This window comes from Centroberyx gerrardi, chromosome 5 (assembly GCF_048128805.1).
Source record: "Centroberyx gerrardi isolate f3 chromosome 5, fCenGer3.hap1.cur.20231027, whole genome shotgun sequence".
Lineage (NCBI taxonomy): Eukaryota > Metazoa > Chordata > Actinopteri > Beryciformes > Berycidae > Centroberyx > Centroberyx gerrardi.
The window spans coordinates 21523311-21544728 of NC_136001.1; the positions used below are offsets into that span (position 1 = coordinate 21523311).

At 41.9% G+C, this 21418-nt stretch overlaps 1 protein-coding gene across 1 annotated transcript in view; it reads right to left on the reverse strand.

Moving 5' to 3' along the window:
* LOC139927333 (inositol 1,4,5-trisphosphate-gated calcium channel ITPR1-like) overlaps window positions 1–21418 on the reverse strand; it is a 78695-nt gene that overhangs the window by 37744 nt on the left and 19533 nt on the right. The window contains exons 5-35 of the mRNA XM_071919433.2: window positions 20722–20808; window positions 19421–19579; window positions 17453–17551; window positions 16970–17053; window positions 16565–16711; window positions 16256–16351; window positions 16093–16137; window positions 13974–14128; window positions 12180–12279; window positions 11867–12027; window positions 11625–11766; window positions 11230–11388; window positions 8612–8784; window positions 7870–7989; window positions 7227–7421; window positions 6555–6806; window positions 6268–6409; window positions 6002–6155; window positions 5707–5897; window positions 5363–5495; window positions 5199–5253; window positions 4948–5113; window positions 4424–4597; window positions 4227–4301; window positions 3936–4073; window positions 3706–3831; window positions 3383–3583; window positions 2982–3233; window positions 2497–2622; window positions 2263–2391; window positions 60–180 (exon numbers count right to left, since the gene is read on the reverse strand). Of these exons, the coding sequence (XP_071775534.1) occupies window positions 60–180; window positions 2263–2391; window positions 2497–2622; window positions 2982–3233; window positions 3383–3583; window positions 3706–3831; window positions 3936–4073; window positions 4227–4301; window positions 4424–4597; window positions 4948–5113; window positions 5199–5253; window positions 5363–5495; window positions 5707–5897; window positions 6002–6155; window positions 6268–6409; window positions 6555–6806; window positions 7227–7421; window positions 7870–7989; window positions 8612–8784; window positions 11230–11388; window positions 11625–11766; window positions 11867–12027; window positions 12180–12279; window positions 13974–14128; window positions 16093–16137; window positions 16256–16351; window positions 16565–16711; window positions 16970–17053; window positions 17453–17551; window positions 19421–19579; window positions 20722–20808 (4357 nt within the window). The remainder of the gene's footprint in view (window positions 1–59; window positions 181–2262; window positions 2392–2496; window positions 2623–2981; window positions 3234–3382; window positions 3584–3705; window positions 3832–3935; window positions 4074–4226; window positions 4302–4423; window positions 4598–4947; window positions 5114–5198; window positions 5254–5362; window positions 5496–5706; window positions 5898–6001; window positions 6156–6267; window positions 6410–6554; window positions 6807–7226; window positions 7422–7869; window positions 7990–8611; window positions 8785–11229; window positions 11389–11624; window positions 11767–11866; window positions 12028–12179; window positions 12280–13973; window positions 14129–16092; window positions 16138–16255; window positions 16352–16564; window positions 16712–16969; window positions 17054–17452; window positions 17552–19420; window positions 19580–20721; window positions 20809–21418) is intronic.

The window sequence follows — 21418 nt, forward strand, 5'->3', positions numbered from 1 at the left end:
CTTGTGAGACAGGACGTTTTAGAGTGTGATGTAAGTGTTAAGGGGGATCGTGATCTTACCAACATCAGAGAGCACCTTGATACAGCTCTCAACTGAGCCCTTCTGGACAGGGACCAACCAGTTACAATGGTAGACCCTGAACACTGCCTGCAACAGCTGCACAAAGACTGGCTGCCTGGTCTGAGAGGAAGATACAGAAAGACATACATTATTATATTGATCTATAGTTGGAAGACATTTTCTGTTCTTTCAGGGAAGAACGATGTCCTTCTTCAACATAATATAGACCGTCACCTACTGTACCCACAAAACTGACTGTATGAAAAACATAGACAAGACATTTGCAACTCAACTCTCCTTGAGAATCTGATGTGGCTTTGCATCGTGTTACCTCTCTCTCTCTCACACACACACGCACACGCACACGCACACGCACACGCACACGCACACGCACACGCACACGCACACACACACGCACACACACACACACACACACACACACACACACACACACACACACACACAGTGCTGCAGCGGAGATGGTGTGATAGCACCTGTAGTAAGACTCAGTGGTTGTTTACTCCTTTCCCAAGAGACCCATCAATACACAAACAGACATTTGCCCAGACCACCGACCTTGCCCAGTGTGAATCAATTCTCTTGTACTTGCATCAGAGAATGCTCATACATACATAAATAATACGTAAAGACTTTTCTCTTATATTCAACAAGAATCTATAACACCCAACTATGTGCTTTCCCAGCTGAAATTAACAAATACCTTCATCATTTTCCCCAATAGAGAGGCCTGCAGCAGAGGACACAAGCAGTAAAGAAATACAATATATGCAACAAAAGTAAATACGTCACCCACATATTTCTAAATACATTTTGGGACAACTGTCATCACTGCAGACGTATGGTTTTCTGTCATACAAACCCTGAATTTGTAAAACAATATATCCCATGTTATCTTGTTTTTGAGAAGTGTGAGAAGGCAGAAGTTAATCAGAAAACACTTCTGTTGTTGGGATTAAATCAGAGAGCTAACCAGAGAGATTATTGGTTTAACAAGTGACAGGTTAGGAAGTGTCAGTCTGACGAGTGTCTCCAGTTTTGTTCATATTTCACAAAATGAGGCATCCGTTTTTGTTGTAGCTTAAATATTTTGTTAAAAATAGATTGTATTCATAGGAATCTAAGGAAAGAACCTTATATGAGAGATGGGTGAAGTATTTGTGTATCAACAAAGGAGATGATCCCACAGCACAACAGGAAACCAATAATCACAATCAGCAGTAATAGGCCTTAACTTTGTAATGTCAAATTAGCTCTAAACGGCTGAGACTAACATACGACTGATGAATAGGAACTGATGGGGGGAGAGGCGGAACATTCCTTCTCCCAAGCTACTCGCAATGATGTTAATCAGAAGATAAATTCTCAGACATTCCATGGAAGCACTTATTTTTAGGAGCACTTAGCATTGCAGTGGATGGTTTGGTTCTAATGTAAAATCCAGGCTGCAAATTAGTAGGTTCTATGTAATGTCACACAATTTGGTGTAAGTTAGATGGGGTATCTACTATATAATCTATCCATACATACATTCATACTGTGGGCCACCTACAGCACGATACATACGATAAGAGGCTAGAGGTTAGAAGTAACATTAGCCGGTATTTAGTTATGTTAGGAGAGAGGAACCCCTGACGCTGAACCATCTACCATCTGCCAGGCCTCATTTATTACCAAAGAGATAACAGCCCGCCCCCGCTCCCCCTCACTCTATCTTAAATTAACTAACAGCGTAATTGTAGTGGCACGGTAAAGTTATATTCTGAGAAAGGTGACCTTTCCTCAAGACGGTACACGTGATATATTAGCTGAGAGTAAGGGGTCATGACGACACAAGGAGAGTGAATAGCAATGGCTTTATATTATGTCTTTTTTTGTCAACACAGGTTGAGGAAAACGGCTCTGCATGTCTGACTGACATCCACAACTACTATAGATCAAGCCTACTTCATCTAAACAATTGTGAATTTATCCTTGTCTGGTTCTTAGCATCAACATGTTTTTATACCTTATGTTTTTATTTCTTTATAAACAATGCACAGTGGTTTGGGCATTCACTCTCAGCATTGCAATGTTAAATGCTTTTAAACTTGAAAGTCTTCAAAAAAAAGTTGCTGCATCTGTACAGAGTACTCTGTTTTGGTGTAGCGGTTTACAGCTGATAAAGTGGTTGCAGTTACGTACCTGCAGGCTGGTGCTCTGGTCGGAGAAGGGCGAGCTGAAGAAGGTGGTGACGATGCTCATGACTGTCTCCGTCACATAACGCTCCAGAATGATGTCTGCATGCTTTCGGTCACTTGTGTTGTTGCACACCTGCAAACAGCAAAAAAATCACAAAATGGCATATAGAATTTTTAACATTATTCTCATTCCCTGAGTGCAGTTATAATTCCCATGGAGTTGTATGGTTGTCCTCACTCTGCAAATGTCCACCAGGAAGTTCTCAAAGAGCTTCCACATGTGATTGGAGGTGTAGATCTCCTTCATCTCCACCTCGGTGTCCACATAGCAGTGGTTCAGGAAGTTGATGTAGGCAATCTTCACCTGGAAGGCAAGGTTAACGTGAAGGTAAAAATTTAGTGAGTCAAGCTGAGTCAAGCTAAGCCGAGTTTGTTGCCAGTCAAATACTGCTTTAAGTGTTTTCACTGGACCACACAGAACCATGAGTTTCAGTCCAACAAATTTATACAGTGATCCTAAGGTACTCTTCTTACATCTTACATCTTGAATTCCTAATTGTATTACTCTGCTACTGTGGGTACAAAATAAAACCTGGGCCTGTATGTATAGTGTGTCATAGCAGCACTGATCTGCAATCAGTTTGCCTCATCACTGCCTTATTGTTTCCTGTGGCTGCCAGATCCTCAGCACTTCTCTATTTGGGCAATTGGAGTTCATCTCACCTCAGGGATGCAGTCCTCATGGGTCACCACCCGTACTATGTCATCCAGTGGCAGCAGGGAGTTACACTTGATCTCTGTGTAGACGTTCTTGCCCTCAGTGCAGACAGCCAAGAGCTCCACCAGGTGAATGTGGTACATCAGAGGACTGTTCTCATCCATGCGATCCCGCTCCGAACGCATCATCTGGACTAGTGTCTGGAAGGAGGCGCGATCATTGTAGAAGACCAAAACATCTTCGCCGGCATTCACTAGCTATAACAGAAACAGATACACACAGTTACAACATGACAAAGGGAGAAACTGTGGCATAGTCCAAACAATAAAAGGTCTTGTTACATTGATGTGCTAGACAACAGGAAATAGTGGGTATGAAAATTGTGGAAAGAGCGAGGAGGTGTGACCTCAGCCATGACGATGTCCTGACACTTCTTGATGAACTTGTTCTCTGCTTTGACTATAGTCTGTAGGAACTTGAGGTATTGGACGTTGCGGCCATGTGTTTCGATGCAGTGGACAAAGTGCTGAACCACACGCTCATTGATCTCACTGCACAGCTGGAAGTTGTTCATGAAGATATGCTGCATGGTGATTGCTTCTAAAATCTGAAGGAGAGCAAGAGGGGTGGGGCACCAGAAGACAATGTTTGTTGTTGATTAAAACCAAAATAAGTGATTTCTTTAAATGATTGGCATGAGGTGGTGAGTGTTCTGGAAAGACTGCTCACCCCTGGGTTGAGGAAAAGGTTGATGTGCTTGTGGAGGAGGGCTTGGTTCTGCTGGTTTCCTGCACAGAAGTTCTGCAGGAACTGATGTGCTAGCTTCATGATGTCCTGCATGCGCACATCTTCCCCCTGGATTGGAAAAATGGCTGAGGTGAAGTTGTGTCCACTTTACAGACCCATGCACACACATACAGTACATCGCTGAACGACATCTCCTAGAGAGACATTGGTACCTTCTCATAGGGGATCTGTAGGAGCTCAAGGACCACAGCATGAGCCCCCATGTTCCTCAGCAGCCTCTGCTGCTGCTTCTTACTCTTCCTGCCTGAAAGACCTTCTTGGACACACAGCCTGCTGAGCCGCAGCAGGATCTGATAGAGGAGAGTGAGAGCAGAGAGAGGAAGAAAATGTGAGGGAGCGGGGTAAGGGAAAAGACGGTCAGTCTCTGCACTATGGGCATACAACAACATTTGAAACAACAGCAGCTAGTAGCTTCTTAACCATTTAGGATGTAAGATAGTTACCTCTTTCACCACTCTGTAGTTGTAACTGCTGGTGCTTTCTGGTTTCTTTGGTTTGTCTGAACCACCTGAGTCACCCTACAGAATATACCAGAATAAACCAGAAACACTGTATTGGTAAACAAGGCCTTACTGTAGAGATACTTAGTGGAGACTGGCTTTCCCGTGGTTATGTATGACTTTTGTGATGCATACTGTACCTTCTTATGCTCTGGCTCAGCAGAGAGCCCCTCTCCTGCGTCAATGCCCTCATCTGGCCCCTGTCTCTTATACACCCAGAGCTCAGACTTCTCCACGATAGAGCGCAGCTGGTCCAGGTCTGACTTTATCTGCTTATAGTTTTCTACATCTTGGCTGGTGACCAGTAGCTGGACCTGGTAACACATAGATGTTCCAACATGAGAGACAGAGACAGAGTACGAGGCAGACAAATAGGAATGGAGGAATGATGCCGACTGTTCATTCCAATGTCATTGTGAATGCATTTGTATGTGTATGCATGTATGTGTCAGAGCTGTGCAGAATACTAGCTAAATATATTTAAATATTTGAATATGTTTCATATATTTGAGAAAAGAGTGCTTATCTGGCAAGTGATGTGTCCACTTTTGAGGATGTTCAAGCACTGGGTAAGTATATAGTACTTCAAATGGTACAATTTTCATTGCTGCAGTTTTGCTCCAGGTCTGGCGTGTGTAGATGTGTATATTCGCTGTGGAGGTACCTGCTTGAAGGCCTGCAGGACCTCCTGCCTTTGGCTGAAGTGCCTAAAGAGCAGGTGGAGGGCTCTGGACACCAGGGGAGGATAGTCATGCATGGTTAAGTGAAGAAGGACCCTCAAGAAGGTACGGCCACCGTGGTCATCCAGGTCCAATGGGGTGTTTTCTTCACTAGACACATACACATACACACAGATCAAGGCACATCCTCTATTTGTGTTGTTTATGACTCTTTCTGCATTGAAACTGTGACTACCTTCCACCAAATATCCCCTCTGCCTGCTCTTCTATGTGCTCGAAATCCAGTGCCCCTGGAATAAAAAAAAAAGATATTTTTAACAGACTTTACCAATAACTGGGTATTCACCAATGCATACTTAGCAATATACCAATACCAATGCAGCCGTAGGTTGATCTGACCTGGCATATTGTTTGGCCCTTCCGATGTTCCAGCTATAGATAAGTCAGTTTGGGAATTACTCTCATCAAATTCCCTCTTAAAGATAGAAAGCAGACATGAGATCCTGTAGTCCAGGCGCACATTCAGGATGAACTGCAGGACAGAACAGAAAAACACAGGACATTGATGATTGTTATGACTGTTACAAGGTGAATATTTGGGAGGCAGCGAAGAGAAGATTAAACAAGAAATTAGGAATATCGTAACAGGCCTGTACCTGGTGGCAGCTACTGTATATGTGTGTACAGTATGCGTATCTATGTGTGTGTGTGTATTCATGTGGATTCTTATGCACACTCGTCACCTGTAGGATTTCAATGATCTTGAGTTTGGTGTCCATGACCAGTATGTCCTGTTTCTCTGGTTCAGTCTGGGTCTTGACAGCCTCTCCATTGGGGGCACTGATGAGTGTGGTGGGAAGAAAGCCCCCTCCTCTCAGGACCACTTGGGTCATGAGCTCCCCTACCCCATGAATAGACCTCATCACGTTACTACCTGGAAACACACACACACACACACACACACACACACACACATACATGTCAACTCCATGTCCATGAAGTGTTTGGTCCTTCCCTGACAACCCAGGGTTCTCCTACCTTTACTCTCATCTCCTTTGTCCAGCTTGTTGAAGGGGAAAATGGTGCTCACATGGACACAGTCTAGAATAGCCAGCAGGATCTTCGTCAGTCTTAGCAGGTCACTGAAGTTGTAGAAGCCAAAATAAATCAGGTTCCTGGCCAGATTCACCACCTGAAGGAGGAAAAAAAGCAGTTTGGACAGGCTTGATGACTCCACCATTATGATGTGACCACTGTGGTGTGAGGATGATTCTAATGTTATATCCACAATGTGTCTGACTGACCTCAAAGGTAAGCTTGTTCTTCTCTCTGTCTGCAAAAGGGAAGCTCTGACACACCACATCTCTCAGGTAGTTCTCCACAAACTCCATGGTCTGAGAGAAACGCTCCTTGATCTCGTCTTTAGACGTCCCATCATTGTCATAGCTACAACGAGACAAAAGATAAGAACATACAACCTGAAAACACTGCAAATACGTACTTTTGAGAGATTTTTGTTTTCCACATAAGAGTCAAAGACACATCAAATATGCTACAATGCTTGATCCATTGAATTTGTCCATTGACTCACTCGTCAATGGCAATCTCTGATGGGATCTCAGACCAGAGTCGTGCGTATTTGACAGGTGTGACCTGTTCCTGCGGGTCGCGATCCACATGCATGTGCAGCATCATGCGGCAGAAGGAGGCTCGCAGGTCGTAGGGCAGGTCTTCGTCTGACATGCAGCGCAAGATCAGGTCCACATCCAGCTGCCCAGAGATCTTGTTGATTGCCAGGTACTGGCGGTCTAAACACATCCTGGCAAACAGGTTCAGCTGGTACCTGTTGTAGTAACACAGAGATACACTCCAGAATCAGATCTACACTTGGAACAGCAAAATGTGACCAAATGCACTTTAAACTTCACAGGAGACCCATTTTGCATGAGAGGTTTGATCAAAATCTTCTTGATTCAGTAATGAATAATTAAAACAAAATGATTAATTGACCTATATTATGTAATATGCCATTTAAATGTAACAAGCAATAATCTATAAAAAATATTATCTCCCAAAATGTGACAATTTTTCGATGTGGAGTCACAAATGCAAAACTGACAGAATAATCAAGTGCACCATGTACTGATTCTAATACAGAGCCACACATTCCTTGGCTGGTTCAGTTCAAAATAAAGTCAGGTCGGGGCAGGTCTTATCCCCTTCATCCCAGCCAGCCACATGAAAAGTGAGGTCCAGTTAGTACCTGTAGTAACTGACCACCTCCTGGTCCTCCTTCTGGCCCTCCTTGGCATCCTGGGCCAGCTCCCGGATGCTTTTACTGCGGATCTCCTTATTGCTGTCCTTCCAGAACAGCCACACCTCTTCTTCATCCTCCTCTGACTCCACAGAGTTCTCCCCAAGCGACGCTCCCTCAATCTCAAATCGGGACAGCACCAGTCTGCACACAGGTAGTTCAAGCTATCAAAATTATGTTCGTTCATTTATAGAAATGAGTATTTGTGCTAACTTTTAAAAAAAAGTTGCACCACTTGTATTATTCATATCAGGCAGCAGCATTGCCTGCCATTGAAATGTGAGAACTGCAATGCAAAGAGAGGTCTCTGGGATCATGTTTGAGTAAATGCAAAACCTTGGCCCATCTTGCCATGAACACTGAAAAATGGCTGGATTCAAAGCAAATCTTAATATTGTTTCAACATATTAGCATATATTATTCAGTGGTCAATGAATGAAATGTATTTTACTTTATGCCCTGTGTGGATATCACATGGTGCTTTTATGGCAGTGGGCATAAAATGACCGGCATACTGAGTGGGAGAAGGGAGTGAGGGGCAGATGGGTGAAATGGAAGGGGGGGGGGGGATATGTGAGGGGAAATGACTCACTTTGTCTCTATGAGGATGTCTCCATTAGTCGGGTCCAGCACTGCATTACAGATGAGCTCCTGTGTCACTGGGATGGACTTATTCATTGACACACACAGGTCCGACAGGTAGTCCAGAAACCTGGAAAGCACACACACACACGCGCAGAAATACAGGCACACATACATCAGTTGCCCCAAAGGCTCCTTATAATAGATAAGAATGTTTATACGTCTGACGTAGGACATGGTACACAAAATTCAATCACTCATGATGCTCTGAAAAAATCCCCCCTAAGATTAACTCAGCCACCAGACTTCAATTATGTGACCCTGCAAAAACATAACATCTTCCCAGAGAGAACAATGTGCGCTTTACATGGTGTGTTTAGTATGTTTAATGACCAAAACATTCCAATCCACATTCATTTAATCACCAGACTTCCATTAAATATACTCTCTATACCAATGTAAAGTAATTGGCAGTAAGGGGACATTTCAGCAGAAGTGACAGAGTTCATTTCAAGTGCCACATGTCCTTACTTGTGGGTTCCTGGCTATGGTTGTTTTTCCCGGTGTGTGAACACTCTGTTTCCATGTTTATATTAAAATGATTCTGTGCATTCATGTATACAGAGATATTTGTGATTGGGATATGAAGATGCATATAAACTGCTTATCTCAAAAAATACTACAGGAATATTGGCTAGTACCCGGAAAACACACACTCACACACACACACACACACACACACACATACACACCTGGGCTCGCGGTTCTTGCGGACCAGGCTTACAAAAGTGTCAATCTCAGCGGCGGTGATATGTTTTTCCAGCAGCTTGCGGTTGTTATGCAGCAGAGCTGTGATGGTGTCCTCAGCCAGGACATCATAGCCAATCTGCTTCTGCATGAAGCGGAACTGTTTGGCTATATACTCCTGCAGGACAGACAGACGGACTGATCATACACAAACATCAGCACAACCTCAACTAAGCACAGCTGCCAGACTCAGACTCATTGTGAAATTAAAATCTCAGTATTCACAACAGGAATAAATCATTCATATTATTTCCACATAGCAGAACAAAATGTTTCTGTTCCTAGTTAGATCACAATCTTTGCCAGAAATTTGGTATACAATGCATAATGCCTTAGCCTATTAACCTCTTTACGGTCTCTTGGAAGGCTATACGGCATAACCTTGTTAAATCTGCATCCATTACTTTATTGGTTAATAGTGGTACATCATAGAAGCCCGAGCTCTCTGGTCTTTCATCTATGACCAGGAAAACAGAGCATGCTAACAAGGACCATAACAACGTAATGAAACGACCACTCTAGCAATTACATTGTAATCTGTCAGAGGGAAATGCATGAGCCTTATAAAAAAGGAATGCTATGTTTTCCTTGTACATGCATCTGTAATAGCATTAGTCTGTGAGCTACTCTAGCTCTGTGTTCATATCAGAGCAGACAATTTGATAAAGGGGGCAGGCGAGTGAGCCTGGTACATTGCACAGGACATTCAATTACAGATCTCAGATTCCAGGCATGATTTTTACATTCTAAGCCATGATAATCACATCAGTTCTGCCACAGAGACTGCAGGTCACTGTGACTTTCTGTAAGTTAGTTAAGGACACAACACTTCAGTAAAGGTCCTGCTGCACAAGAAATGAGGAATATCATAACAGGTCTATACCTGATTTGCTGATTTTTGCCCACTGAGCTACAAGACATGCTAGCCAACTGCTTTGTGTGAAAAGGCTTTGACTGTCCATTTACTGTAGCTGTCCGTTTACTAATCACAGCTAGTGGTCCCTTCAAAAATATGTTTTTTGGAACTGATCAGTTGTTTAATGTGTGTTTGCTTGTCATAGGTGATGACATTTGAAACCTTATAGCCTAACCTAATCTTTTGTGGAACTGGTAAATTGTTTGTTGATAAATTCATTATTTGCTCAAAAACTAAATTTGCCCAATTCAATTCAACATCAGTTTAATGTTTGTTCATTTTAGGATGGTAACAGCCCGATTTAACGGCATAACTCCTTATAACATAATATAATCCATATCATATCATATCATATCATATCATATATATTATATATATAATGACAAACAAACTGACAGACCACATACTTTCCGTCTAATTTCATGGTACATTTTCCTATATTATTGGTAGATTCTTACAGGTTGCATAGGTTTGGTATCCTGAGATTCATCTCTGCTGAATGGCTACCTTGTATGCTTCAGTGTATGACTAAGAAATACCTTATAATTTTCTCAGAAATTCAGGTGAACTGTGATGAAAGTGTTGTGTGTTCCCATGGAATTACCAGGTTCTTATAGCCTTATAATTGGTTATATACTTTTCAATTCAATTAAGGCAAAAATGTACCATGTATGTTCTGCAAAGGTACTAAGTAAAACATTACAGTTTAAGTAAGCTTGTAAGTGCAACAAGTTTCAACATGCAGCAGCATAATGTTGCCACTTTGTATTCTTGCAGTATTTGATTATGCTGCCTTCAGGTGCTGTACCAGAGTTGTTAGGATGGGATGTTCAGCACATTGAATCTGTGGCAACAACCAATGGTAAAAGTGAAGCATTTTATTGTATTGCATGACACCATAGTGGGCATTCCATCTAAATAATTAGTAGGCTTTTATTGTATGTTTCCATTTAACTTAAAGTTGTCATATACAGCAATTTGCTAATAAATTAATTGAAACATCCTCTTGATTCTCTGCAGCACAAAGTGTCTCTATGCCACTTGACTTATAAAACAACAGCCACCAAAAAAAATGTTACAAGGTTTATTGTGTTATAACTTCCAACCAAAAGAAATTAGAGTAGAATCTAGTAGCATCATACAACAGCATTATATCATCCCTGTTTCACTCCAGGCTATTAAGATGATGGGATAGAGAATAATTCATCCAAATATTAAATATTAAATTAAAATCTTCCAGGAAGAGCATCAGTGGGTCACTCTGCATCAAAAGTCCGCCCAGTCCGCCCCTTCCTCCAACCCACACTGTTAAACTGGGAAAGTCCCATGAAGTGCAATCAGTTGCACTTAAAGCATTTGTTACACTTATTGACTGGGCTGGACATGTCAAACCAGCACGACAACATTATGTGAAGGCAATTTAGACGCCTCTCAGGCTGTTAACTTTTTGCACTTCGCCCATCTGTTCAATCCAAATGATTATCCTATCTTACGAAAATAATTATGACACCTACAGCTATTCACCTCTGTGATGGATACCTCTAGCTGTATGGGACCTCTAGTGGCACGCACACCCACGTCTTGCGGGGCCCTGTCTGCTACTCTTAAAGCAGACTTAATCGAGCTTGCAGACCTGACAGACAGTACCTGGTTCTTGCGGTAGTCCTGCTGGGAGTGGCGTAAGACCCGGTAACACAGGCGACAGATGTGTCTGAAGGGGGCGTGGCGCTGGTCAGCCAGCTCCTCCAGTCGCAGCATGGGCCCGTCCCCACTGTCTGTGAAGGGAGCCTGCAGCAGCTTGAAGATCTGGACACAGATGTTGTAACCATATTGAAATAAAAGTCAAAAGAACATGCAGATAAGAGATAACTGAACAGGTCCGACAATAAAATGATGCCATTTTATGTTATGATAAAGATTATAAATGTTGAGGTTAGACGAAATTCGGTCAAGTTCAACAATCATTAACAGAAAACAAATCTATGATAAACTTAATCAAATGATGTGGTTCAAAGTGATGTTACATCTACTAAAGGCAATACCTGCTTGAGGATATTCTGCTCTCTCATGAGTTTCTGTCTCTCCCTGTTAGGTTTGTTGACCATGATCTCTAGAACATCCTGTCCATTGTTGGGAATGTCCACCACAAAAAACACCAGATCCTCCAGTAGTTTGGTAACCGCTCTGGACACATACACACACACACACACACACACCATAATACATGAACATCTTATGTCCTGTGTTAGAAATTCACAATCTTGTCCCACTCTGAACTCCGTACCTCCTCTCATTCTGTGTGATGGTGCCTTTTTCCAGCTTTCCAGCAATAGAGGCCAGCACTTTACTGGCATCATTGGCAAAGTCCAGGTCTCTCACTTCGGCTGGGGAGACGGGCACAATGGCAAAAGCCTCTTTGTCCTCTTTGAGTGTGGAGGTGCCAATCTTGAATTAAGAAATAATAGAAAGATGCGCAATAAATTTACAACTTTGTCATCTATCGGGTATTTTTTGGGTTGACTCCTAAACATAAACACAGGTAGGATTGTATCTCAGCATGCGGTACACAGTCTAGTGTAGAATGAGCTGTCACTCACACGCAGCATGACAGGCTTTTCCTCCTCCTTGTCAATGGGGTGGTTGGTGCTGTGGACCCATGTGTTAGTGCATAGGTGTCTGAGCCGTACATATGAGTTCCTGAAAACAAATACACACACACACACACACACACACACACACACACACACACACACACACAAACACAAAAGCAGGTCATGTCAGAGACGGGGGGGTGGTGGGGGGGGGGGGTCTGGTTCTCACTCTCGTCAGTGTGACTCATCTCATTCTTTCCCTATACAAACATATCATGGTTTTCTCTGATTATTAAGAATGGAAATTTCTGGTTTCTAAATGGTTGGAACATTTCGAAATAACTGCAACAGAAATTGTAATTTTTGTTTGTGGCAAGTGCTTTGTTCAGTGGTGGAAGAAATACACAAATATTAGTAATAGTAAAAATACATTGATGTAACAGTACTCGGGTTCTCTATTCACAGTTATACTTCAATGGAGGTAATAAAGAATTTGCTGTTGTATGTAAGAAACAGTCCACGTGCAATATGACATCCTTGAATTTCAGTGCTAGGGACAGCAGTGTTCCATCTTCAGAGGATAATCTCTTTGGGCCAAGCTAAAGTCACAGGTCCATTCATGCTTGCTCAGATTGCTTTCTCTCTCAGATAGCTGTCTCAGAGAAAAAAATATGCATTATTTTATGATCACGTGTTGCATGCAAAAACTCTTTATTAAAAGGTAACAAGTGTCTGATAACTAGTGAAGTAAAAGCAGGACATTTGCTTAGTTCCGGAAAATTGAAAGACTCAAATGAAGCACAAATATGTTTAATTTCAACTTTGTACTTAGGAAAAGTACTTGAGTAAAAGTACTTAGTTACTGGCTTTGATGGTTATACTGTAAAATTGTTAGGGTTTCAGTGAATTGCAGTCACTATCACGGTTGAAGCTGATTGGTCATCCTGTCCAATCTTTGTAGTAGTCCCGTTGTCCACATGAAAGGATCCTTGCATTTTAACAGTGTATTGGGATACACAGCAGCACAGTGAAGCATAACAGCTTTTACTTCAAGTTGCTGTAAGTCCCACGTGCCCAGGCACACACACACACACACTCATGTGAATTATTAACAGTTTCCTCTTCCTTGAGCTCTTCTAGTGAAATTCTGTAGATACTGTGAGTCAAACACACGCTGTTGTTCTAATGTGTGACAGATGCGAAACTAATCCCCCCGCAACACACACACACACACACACACACACACACACACACGGTTCAGGACCATGATCTGGGTTTGCTGCAATTCATTTTACAGTGTGAATAATTCTTATCTGCTCCTTTACCACCATGAATAAGAACTCTCTACCCTTATAACCAGCATGACACAGTGATCCGCATCAGTGTTCACTGTGAATTACAGTAAGTCACAAACTCTTTTGCATACACAAGTGTACAGGCACACACATGCACACACATGTGCGCGCGCACACACACACACAAACTCTTTCCATGGTTTATTGTTTTGTAACCATAATAAAATGACTTAGATATACAATGGAAGTCCCCTGTTTCAAACATGTCTGTAGTCTCTTTGTCAGTGGAAAGAATGAGAGACCAGGGAATAGACCATGTATTCTACTAGACACAGACGCAATAGCACAGGTCTGATCAGGTTTGAATTCATGCGGATGGGTTTCTCCGTGGAAGAGCAACTTAGATTTAAGATATTTTTGTGTGTATGCACTGTGTTTGTATGCACAGAGTTGCTGGTCTCGGACTTGTTTTCCCTGCAACACCTTCATGTTGTGGCCATCCTACCTGGGCACCAGGGAGTCTCCCCCTCTCAAGGTGGTAGGGTCGAGCTCAAATATGGAGGAGATGTCGTTTCCGTCGGGGACAGAGACGAGGGTGTACATGACCTTATCCTGGGTGTTTCTCAAACGCGCTCGCAAGGCTTCCTGCTCCGAGTCCAGCTGGAGGGGAAGGAGGGCCACACCACAGTTTCATCAGAATTGATCAACATAACAGATATCATCTTAACACCGCACACAGACGCTCACACTCAGTGACTTAGATATCTTACGTATGTGTAAAGAACAACCATCACATTGTGTGAGGTATTCCACAGTGACCCGTGTCTACAGTAAGACACTGCAGGGCCACAGCTCAGTATGGAGTCAAAGTGGCTTAAATAGTTTACTAGTGTGGAAACATTTCTAGACACTGACCTCACATGCTCATGGTATCAGTAAACAGGAACTGACACAAGATAAGAAACGCACAGCTCAAAGAGACCTTTCCACCAGAGAGCACAACTATATGATCTAATTTCTTTTTGTTTAATTGGATTTGTACCAGTATAATGTTACAGTCTTAATTCAATAAACCCATAAAAGCCCAGCAAAGACTTTTGACCGACTTATAGCATCAAATCTTCCTGCTGTAGGGGGCAAACTGGCATTTCACAATAAAAGCTGTGGTATTGAATTAGTATAGTGTGCTAGTTTATGATACAGTCAGAACTTCTGAAAATAGTCGTTACAGTAAATTGGGGGTTATTTTCTTTTGTCTGGGACCTTTGTTATGGTTCTGTTCCCTGGGTTACTATTTTGTAATGGCGGCCCATCCCACTGTAGTAGTGAGCCAGTAAACCCATGCACAGCCATGCTCAGAGCCAGTTCACTTGACTGCCTGGCCAGCAGACGTGAACAACCTTGTGTTGACTGCCACAGCTACTGTGCTGAGCTGGACTGCTGCACAGAACCAAAGAGCCGTGATGGAGAGATGCATTCCCAGTGGAAGGCTACCATCTGCTGGTCACCAACACACAGCATTTCATACCCTCTCACTCTGCAAATACACACACTGCCATCTGCTGCTGGAAATAGGAAATACCACTTCTGAACCAGTGACTAACCTTCCATACAGTCCACTGACACTACAGGGTAATACTTTACAATAACCATCATCAATAAATGAAAAGTGTTCAACTTGAATAATAACATATGCTGGCCAGGATTTATTAACAGGCTTACCTGGCCTATAGAGTAGGGGCCCACACCAACAGGGGGCCTGAAATTATCCTGAACAGGGCATAACAGTGAATATACTTTATATATACAGTATATTTTTTTAAATCACATAATTCCCAGGGGCCCTTTAACTAAATAGAGTTTATACATTTAATCCAATAAGTGATGGATTTCCAGTTTTCTTTAAACATGGAGTGCTTGTATATAAGTCATGTGCCAGTCATAGCCAACTTAATTTATTGGTTGCTGACTGGTTTTCCCTCCGGTCATTCAAGGGGTTTGAAAGGTTACACTGTGTCATACAAATAAGGCAATGGGTAAACAACATTATTAGCATTGCTGTAGCAACTCTGGAACTTGGTTGTCAGTCATCATGGCAGATTTTTTAAAACATGACAGTGGGGCACATAAAATGCAAATAAGAAAAGAACAAAACCATGATTTTCCAAGCCTGTAACTGAAGCAACATAGCTGATCGCTATCCCAGCGGCGATCGAGTGATCCAGGTAGGCCTACCTTATGCTACCTGTGACTAATGCGAGTGAATGAAAGTGCTCTTTCTCTAAGCTGGCAAAAGTGAAAAATAGACTCAGATTCTCAATGACACAGGAAAGGCCGAATCGTCTCACCCTGATGTTCCTTGCTCCTCCTCCTCATAGTTTTCTCTGCGCTGCTTTTTATTGTGTCCATTTGTGCCATGAGTAAATATTGCATAGGATACAAATTTGATGTAGGCTCTTGCTTTATAGCTGTTGAATGGGACCTATTGGCTGGGTGGCAACAAGCCTTGTCCAATGTGTGTGTGTGTGTGTGCGTTGATGTGTGCTCATCCAATTTAATTTTATAATGTATTTGGCATTTAAGTGTTACACACTCTAGACAATTCTCCCTCATGGCTCACTTACTGAGGAGCGTGACTCCAGGCACTCCTCTTCATAGTCTGGATTTACCTGCAATAATACAGAGTGATTCACCGCCTGGATTAAAAAGCTATATTAAAGTCATTCATTGAAAAGTTCACAATGTTTGGTGATTAGTCATGTTATCCATAAGTGAACATGTACTGACCTCAGCAGCCAGGTAGTGTCCAGTGGCCAGGTGTTTGAACCGGAACAGGCTGTTCCAATAGCCTGCCCCGCCTCGACATGGATCATGCTGCACCACCTGACACCAGCAGACAGGACAGAGACTGTATCATACTGACATATATATATATACAATATATTAAACAGGTGATTTGCACTCTTTCACTCAAGAAAGGAGGAGGCTGATTTAAAAATTTGAGTCACGCTTACTTCTTGGACACTGCTATTGCATAAAGTGAACAGCTACACTTTCAACATCATGGATCTTGCAACTAAAAATACTCTTCCTCACCTCGACCTCCCATAGGGCTTTGCTGCTGGTTGCCGAGGTAGCTGACTGCCGTCCAGTGGTGCGAAGGAAGACATATTGTTTTTTTCTGTGGTCGTCGCAGGTGAGGAATTTCTCTTGCTCTGCATGAAATAACCGTACCACGTCACCCTAGGGAAAGAGAGAACATTTGTTACTGTTTGAAAGATAAAACCTGCTTTAATACATCAACTACTCACTGAAGAATCAAAATAAAATATTTGATCTTGTGGGCCGTTTGTGGGCGTTTCAAATTCCACAACATTAAAATAAGAAACATGGCTCATAATAACTGGTAGAATGGAAGCTATTGGCTGGGTGAATTAGGGCAATTAGAATACAAATTGTAAAATTAAGATCTGATTGTCTGGTAGCTGCTGTGAAACAAACCCCTTTAAGGACGATCTCCTGATTGTCGCTCCATTTCATAAACAAGACAATCTTCCAGCTGGTGTTACAGTTGACTGAGTTCACCTGAAACACAAATGATCACAGTTCCATATGACAATCAGTATATTCATACTGCAGATATGATCCTGCTCAATGGGAATATTGCACTAACACACTGCCATGGTTAGCTGTCCCACTGTCACTGTAAGGCACTTTGGATGACATGGTTAAGTTGTTCAGTAGCTCAGACCACTCTAGTACTGTGAAAGAGAAACAGGATAACCTTCCAAGTGCAGTGTTAGCTGTCCCGCTAAACCTAACTGAGACGGATCTGGAGGGCGGTGGAACAATGCTGTAGTGTTTCACATCAGGCAGCTAATAACCAAGCAGGGCACATTAAAAGCTATAAATAGATTCTACACAGCAGACACTCCCAAAGAAACATCTAGGAAGCAAAGATGAGTTGCGGCGGCTCAGCCAAACCTCATTGCATCCTGGATTATCCACTAGCTGGTGTGTGCTGGCATGGAGCGGCTGACCAGCATTCACAGGGTTCAGGACCACTTTGTCCCCAATCACCACCTGCCATCACACACACACACACACACACACACACACACACACAAAAGAAAAGAAGCACATAAAAGTGAAACATGAAAGGAAACTAAATGCTATAGTACAAGTATGAGCATCATTTCACAATATTTTAAGTGCAATCAAGTAAACTCACAGTATGCAAACATGATTCAATTCAAACAAAATCTACAAATCACTAGAATTTGCACATTTTAATTTTATTTTATTGGGTTTCACATATGTATTGATTGATTTAGTTGTATATAGTAATGGGTACTCTATGTGAGCCTATTGCTGTTGTCATGTGAAAACAACTCCAGTCTTGGTTATTTTCATGTTTTAACTTTAACTTCACTTACATGCTCCTCTGTAGGTTGACAACATTCTACAACAGTCTTATGAAACCCTTTGAAAGACCAATGGATAAACTCAAAAAGGCATTGTGGTCAAGCTGAAGACAAGGCTGAATTTATTAGTTCCTGAAATGTTGACATTTTGGAGATACAAGGTTTTAACCAGTGACGATATGTATATGTGTATCTGATGTCCTGTTTTGTGTCTGTCTGAGCACACCACAACAAATTCCTAGCAACCTAGTTGACATGAAATAATCTACTGAATCTTGACTCTCTCACACATAGGCACAGCTCAGAGAGGGTTTTAGCTAGTACCCCTTTGCCTGCAAGTTTCCATTCTCAGAAGACAGAGACTGACTCTTTGACAATTTGTGTATCTCCGAGGCCTGCTGCTTAAGCCTTGTGCCATAGCTCATCCTGCTCTGAGAGGAGCTTAGAGAAGCCCAGTCTCTGCCCTGGGGCACTTTGTCCTTGGGCATCTGCCCATTACTTCCCGCAGCAGAGAAGGAGAGCTGGAGCCAGCAAGAGCTTAATGATCAGGTAAACACCAGTCGGGTGCTGGCCCAGGCCCATCCGGGGATAGGTGTGATCAGATAGGTGCCATATTGAGGCTTAGGATGGTAAAGAAGACCCGAGCCTGCCCTATGGAACTGTCCCAGGAAGCTGCATCCCTTTCTGCAATCCCAACCTACTAATGCTGATCTGCTGAGCTCAAATGAAGAATTTAATTCCAAACTGAGATACTATAGGGGACTATAACTGTGTCTTGCTGAGAGCAGAAGCCCAGTGGATTTTTAATCTGGGCGCTATCTCTCCAGAGGGACTTAATGAGGAAGTAGATTTCTAATGTTTTCTCTTATTTTGCTTCTGATTTTGTTCCCTATGTGTTTATATACAGTATGTAAACATGTTTACTATTTGTATACTGTGGTTATATGTATTTTGGGGCTGTCTCAGGTGATATCCCTTTTCTTTTCATTGCATGTACATAATCCTTTTTTGTGTTCGTCCCTTGCTCACTGCGTTTTTGTTCATTTGTGTGCTTATGGAGCTTATGTTTTGCATTCAAGGTACTTCCTATCGGTTTATTATTTTATAAGATACCACCATAAAAAGGAACATCTGCTACTGTATTACAAACTTATTGCTTGTATGAAATGAAAACTATTTTTGAAAAACGAAGGAAATTCTTGGCAATTTTAAGGCCGTTGCCTTAAAATTAACCCTAACAAATTCTAATATTTAGCATTAATCTAGATTCTGATTAATTTCAACAAACATATTTTTGTGTTGTATGTAGATGTATCTCAAGCTATCCATAAGATACATTTGTGATGTCTGAAGTATTACACAGTCCAGATTTGTGATGTGGGGGAATGGGGAGGAGACCAACAAGATGGAGCAGAACAGGCTTCATCCCAGGCACGTTTAAAACCTTTGCTTTGCCTGTCTGATTGACATACATTATGGTGTTATCACAATGCACCATGCCCACAGACTTGTAAACAGGATGACTCACACTGTCTCCAATGGAGCGCAGCTTGTAGAAGGGCTGGATGTAGAACCAGGAGCCCTCGTTTCCAGCAGTGTCCAACATCACCCTCATGGCATTCTTCTCCAGCAGCGCGGGCAGACGCTTGTTCACCGTCAGGTATTTGTTGCTCTTCAGGTGGAGGAGCTAAGTGGCAATAATATACAAAGTAAAACATGACAGTACAGGTAATCTCATGGATTAGACATGATGAGATGTGAGGTGAGGAAGAAGTGCTTCTAATGACGTCCTTAGGTGTGAGAATAAGAGTGGCAAGAGTGGTTTATCAGCAGTATGTTGTCTACAAGGAGAAAGCAGTTTTGCCTTCTATTTACCTATAAGGCACTTCTATAGAAATTATGTCATCACTTGTTATCCCTCTTACAGTACAGATCACAAACCACAGTAGTCGATAACCAGGATTTTAATGGTTTTAGAGTGGTGTTAGAAATGAATACAAGAATTGAGCAGTCTACTTTGAGAATGCAACAAATCTGTCAGTTACTCTCACTCATTTCCCTCTAACAACTGACAATGATTGTTTGTATGACTACTCTGGAAATTATCTTCTTATTATGTCTTTGCTTATGGATTGTGTAGTGTTTCATGGTTTGGTTTGATTTGTAATTTTCATGAATTTTATATTTTATTATGTCACTATGTATTCTGGCTGTTTTCACACTACACAAAGGACTATGCCAAAAAGTGAGAGTCTGCTTCCAGCATTCCCTATTCAAATAGGTTATCTGTGTGAGAGATCTATCAGGCTTTACAGGATGTATGCATTACATTAAGTTGTGGTTTCACTGGCTGCAGGGAGTTTCAGAGAGAATAGGAACTATGCCAAAATTTACAACTCTCTAACACCGGATCATAGAATTTATGGTCGTTAGTTTCTGTCTTTTCATTAGTTTTGGGGAATACGCTTCATTGCCTGGCAATGTGTACTGTACATGTATCATCCAAATCAAGGCACTCAGGAGTTGTGCTCTTGTCCAGTGTGGACAACAGTCCAAATTTAGGCAACAGTCCAAATAACTTGCACAGAGACACCCTGAAAGCAGGTGGAGCATCAGACTGGATGCATATTTTAAGTTTAACATATGAAGCGTGAGACAATGTGTCAGACTGGATCAACTGATGGAAAATCAGAATATTTCAGGTTTAACCAAGAGTGCATTCATACTTATATAATAGAATAATCTAAAAAAAAAAAAAAAAACCTAACCCTAAAAGATGATGAATATTTAAAATGTGAAATGAAACTGCTTACACAAAGACAAACAAACCTGAATGACATTCCCATACTGAATTATTGTTCCAAGCAGCTTTTTGTTTTCAGAGTCATTTTGCTTCTTCTCCAAGTCAGCTGCATGCTAGAGAGAGAAGAGGGGAGTGATCGAAAATTACGACAGTTAATGGCACAACTACTAATTACATCATTATTCATTAATAACTGTTACACACAGTAATGTGGAAGAACTAGGCTAATCCGTCTGATGGCAATTGTGCCGATTAGACAAGGCATAGCAGTAGTGACAAAGTTGTTATCCAGACATTCACACTTCAATAGAGGGCCTTTAACCTAAAACTCTGGCTCACATCTCCATGGAAATGCAGGAGAGATTTCAATCTTCCATTTTATGACTGTGCGGTCAGATAGCAGATTGCTTTAAAAGGTATTGTAGTGCAACAGAAAGAGAGAAAGGAGAGAGTGGAGAGGGCAGAAAGGTAGGACAGTAGGAGTGAAATGCTTCAGAAATGTCTATAAAAGGACTTCAAAATTCTACCTCAGCAAATATATAATCCCTTTGAGAACTGCTCTCAAACTGTGGTTCAGTAGAAGAAAACGACACGCTGGACAGCAGTGTCCAGCGCATATACATTTACAGCTTGGCTTGGCTTCAGCTTCATCCAAATCTACCACCCAAATTTAGAAATATTAATCAAGGCCTCTAACAGTTTGTCTAAGGCAGCTCTTTTTGT